Source organism: Macadamia integrifolia, chromosome 2, assembly GCF_013358625.1.
Source record: "Macadamia integrifolia cultivar HAES 741 chromosome 2, SCU_Mint_v3, whole genome shotgun sequence".
In the NCBI taxonomy this organism is placed as follows: Eukaryota; Viridiplantae; Streptophyta; class Magnoliopsida; order Proteales; family Proteaceae; genus Macadamia; species Macadamia integrifolia.
This window is the reverse complement of record NC_056558.1, coordinates 35,764,367-35,768,514: the sequence shown is the minus strand read 5'-3', so window position 1 is coordinate 35,768,514 and position 4,148 is coordinate 35,764,367. Positions and strand designations below refer to the sequence as shown.

Sequence of the window (4,148 nt, the reverse complement as noted above, 5' to 3'; positions counted from 1 at the left end):
AATGATAGTCTCACCGGTAATGAAAGACAAAAATATTATCCTTCTTGATGCTTTTACCCGTGCTCTCATTGATTTATACAATTAATGAAAGAACCATGCTGCGTTTTAGGGAACCCTCCCCATATATACTAATAGAGTCATAGATTAAGGTTGTCCCCATGAATAGCAATGAATGTTTGACCCAAGTCTCCGTGAAACTAGCGAAGCAACAAACACTCTAAATTTAGTGGGTAGGGATTACTTTTTGTGAAGAGTTAAGAGAGGATTTTAAACTAACTCTTGATTATAAAGAAGGATCTACCACACACTTAGTACTCCTCGAGGTAAGGGAAAGAGAGAAAAGCGAGCGAGAGAATGGGCCAAGCATAGTATAGATAAATTTATAAAAGAGAAAAAAGACCCATTCTCTTAAGGTTTGCAAAATTCAGGGTTTTGATGGCGGTCACACTCCTCATCAGATCCCTTTATCTTCTCCCTCTCTTCTTCCTCGTAGCAAATGCATTCTTGGAGAATCTGCCATTCTTTGGTGGATTTGGTGGTGGTGATGGTGGTGGTTTCCCTGTTTTCCCTGGTTTCAATCCAGGAAGACAAGGAGATAATGGGGGTGGTGGCAACACCTTTAAACCGATAGAGAATATCGGCGGCGGATACACGGGAAGTTGGGAGGTGGCGTCCCAAAGCTCGCGTGTATCAGCGATGCACCTCATCTTGCTACCTCCGACCAACAAGGCTATTATGTTTGATGCTACAGTTTTTGGTCCTTCTCAGATTGGATTGTCAAATGATAATTGCCGTCCAGTTCCAGGAAAGCCTAAGGAGATCGATTGTTGGGCTCATGCCGTCGAATACGATACTGACACTGCCGCTACCCGTCCCCTCAAGGTTCTTCCCTCCTCCTCCTCCTCTTCATCTTCCTTGCCATAGTTTTTTTGTTGTTAGAAATCAATAATATGAAAATAAAAATATTAAAGAATATAGAATTAATGTCCAGACATACCTTGATCATACAATTATAAAAAAATGGTTAATGATTCAATACTTCATCTTCAACATTGTCATCAACAAAGAAAATAACTATATCCACACACACACCAAAAAAAAAAAAACTATATATTTCTTGGACGCTCTTGCATCTTCTAGGCTAAATCTGAAAGAATAAAATTAGGAGCAACAGCCGGCCACTCTTCCTTGCCAATCATTCCACCCCATCCATTTGGCAAGGGACTTTTCTAAGGACGTGGAGCTGTTGAGTGTTACCCTTCTCCATCTCTTGGGTTCCTTGTTAGAAAAATAAATAAATAAAAATAAAAATAATAAATTAATGATGAAAATGGAAGAACTTAAGATGCTAAGGGTATACTTAAAAACAGAAGAAGATATAATAAAAAATTATAATGAAACAAAATTATATCTTGGCCAAATCTAACTCATTTTCATTTGATTTGAAAATTCAAATCAGAGTCGATAGTGATTAATTTCAAAACTTGAATTATAATATGTGATTTATTTAAGAAAGAAAGAATGTTACCCATTGGCACAGTTACACACTTAAACACAATAGGTACAAAAAACCATGCTACCCCAACACTGAAGATGTCCTATGTGCCCTCCCATTGGCTTGTGCTGATGTATATCTACACCAACAGGGTAGCATTCTTTTGCCCTTTATAGGAGTAGAAAACATATGCAAAGACGTCATTTCCATTTCATAGGGACTAGGTTGGTCATTTCACCCTCCCATGTGCCTAGTGTAAGGCACAGTCCTCCACATAAACAAATTTCAACATTTACTGTTGTATGAATGTGTATAGTGTTTTATTTATTTATTATTATTTTTTGGGTAATGATTGCATTTCCTCATCAAAACTATTCAACTTACTATTTTCATATTTTGTATAGATTTTAACAGACTCATGGTGCTCATCCGGAGGACACGCTGTAGATGGTACGATAGTGAACACAGGAGGTTGGAACGATGGAGGAAAAGCCACAAGGTGGTTGTCTAATTGCAAAAACTGTGACTGGAGAGACTATGCCACAGCCCTTTCAGGCCAAAGATGGTATGCCACCCAACATGTCCTCGCCGACGGCAGCTTCATCATTGTCGGTGGTCGTCGGATGTTCAACTACGAATACTTGTCAAAGGAAGGACTTAACAACCCTAAAAACCATCAGCTCCCATTCCTCCGTGAGACCACCGACGATGTAGAGAACAACCTCTACCCCTTCGTGTTTCTTTCGACAGACAATAACATCTTCATCCTTGCCAACAACCGTTCCCTACTCCTCGACACAAAAACCAACACCATTGTTCGCGAATTCCCAGTATTGCCCGGCGGCTCCCGGAACTACCCAGCTTCCGGCATGTCTGCACTTCTTCCCATGAGACTCCAAGAGGACAATCCTCAAGTAGTCCCTGCAGAAGTCATAGTCTGTGGAGGTGCAAAACCAGAGGCGGGCAAGCTTGCTGAGAAGAATATATACTTGGAAGCCTTGAAAAGCTGTGGAAGACTTGAGATCACAAACCCTAATGCCGAGTGGGTAATGGAGGACATGCCCATTCCAAGGGTGATGAGTGATATGCTTATCCTCCCAACCGGAGATCTCCTCATAATCAACGGTGCACAGAAGGGTGTGTCTGGTTGGGGATTCGCTGATGTTCCAGCCTTCAATCCTCTGTTGTACTCTATTGATGGTCAAGAAGGAGAACGGTTCAGAATACTAAAGGGAACCACAATTCCACGTATGTATCATTCCTCCTCAGCCGTGCTTCCAGATGGCAAGATTCTAGTAGCTGGCAGTAACACAAACAATGGGTATCTCTACACTAAGGTCAAGTTCCCCACAGAGCTTAGGGTTGAGAAGTTCTGGCCACCTTACTTGGACCCTCTGCTAGACCCAATCCGGCCGGAGATCAGTGAGGCACCCAAAAAGATTAAATACGGGAAGCGATTCCGATTACAATTCTCTGTCGGACCGCCTTTGATAAATCCAGAGGAGGTGGAGGTGACCATGTATTACCCACCTTTCACAACCCATGGTTTCTCCATGAACCAGAGGCTGTTGATCTTGGCTAAGACTATGGTTTTTCCAGTTGGGTTTGGGCAGCATCAGGTTACTTGTCTGGCTCCGGCGACTAGTGTGATTGCTCCTCCTGGTTATTATCTTCTCTTCGTGGTTCATCGAAGAGTGCCCAGTACTGGGGTGTGGATCCATATCGAGTAGTAGAAGATTAATTCGTGTTTTTCCTTCAAACTCCACCAACCGTAATTCGAAATTTTATATGACATCATTATTTTTTTTTTTTTTTTTTTTTGCTCCAGCTTCCCATCTTGTTACCTTCATTTTTGAAGTGTGCTCCAAAGTCCTTAATGAGTTGTGTCTTTCTTGTATTTTCTTCTCCCCTGCCCCTTCTTTTCCTATCGCCTATTGGGCTTGTATGTTGTTTGAACTTGTTGAATATATGTCAATTCATAAATATAGAAGAGAGAGAGAGAGAGAGAGAGAGAGAGAGAGAATAAGGGGATTCCATGTGTGGATCAGGCATGGTATGAGAACCATTTTCGAATGGTGACCTAATTTGGACTTTGAGGCTAGCAGCCAAGATCGTGAGGTTGCTAAAGGTTCATTTGATTTTCAAAAATATTCTAAGGCTATGTTTGGTATGCATTCGCATTCTAAGAATGCACATTCCGATTCTTAGATTTCATAATACATTCTTGACTAAGAATGTGAACATTCTTTCAACAAATATTTGTTAAATTACATTCTTGATTTTAAATAAAAATAAAACCCCTTTTTGGCACTCGTGGACAAAATTTTTCCTATGTATTTTTGTATGAGATTTTCTACTAAACTCTCCCCTAATGTATGACCGCGGTAGTCTGCAGCCTCCAATACAACCACCAAAGAACTCAAAAAAGATGGCAACAACATTGCCAGGATGGAACTACGAGTGGGTAGCACAAGCAAAAGGAAGAGAGGGCATTGCCACGACCTTTGAGCGTTCAATCATGCTCTACATTCATATTTTTAGAACAACTCTGCAAATCTGATTCTTTGGTTAAAGGTGCAAATCTGTTCAGATTATTTTATTGCTTCAAATGAAAATGTTGAACGGAGATAAAAGTTAAAACCAAATTTTACCC

General features: G+C 40.7%; 1 protein-coding gene across 1 annotated transcript; it reads left to right on the top strand.

Moving 5' to 3' along the window:
• The first annotated feature begins 309 nt into the window (after nt 1-309).
• LOC122061773 (aldehyde oxidase GLOX1) lies at nt 310-3,478 on the top strand. Its single transcript, XM_042625237.1, has 2 exons — nt 310-882; nt 1,900-3,478. Exons 1-2 carry the CDS (start codon nt 436-438, stop codon nt 3,223-3,225), a joined length of 1,773 nt encoding a protein of 590 aa, XP_042481171.1. The 5' UTR covers nt 310-435; the 3' UTR covers nt 3,226-3,478.
• Nucleotides 3,479-4,148: the final 670 nt, after the last annotated feature.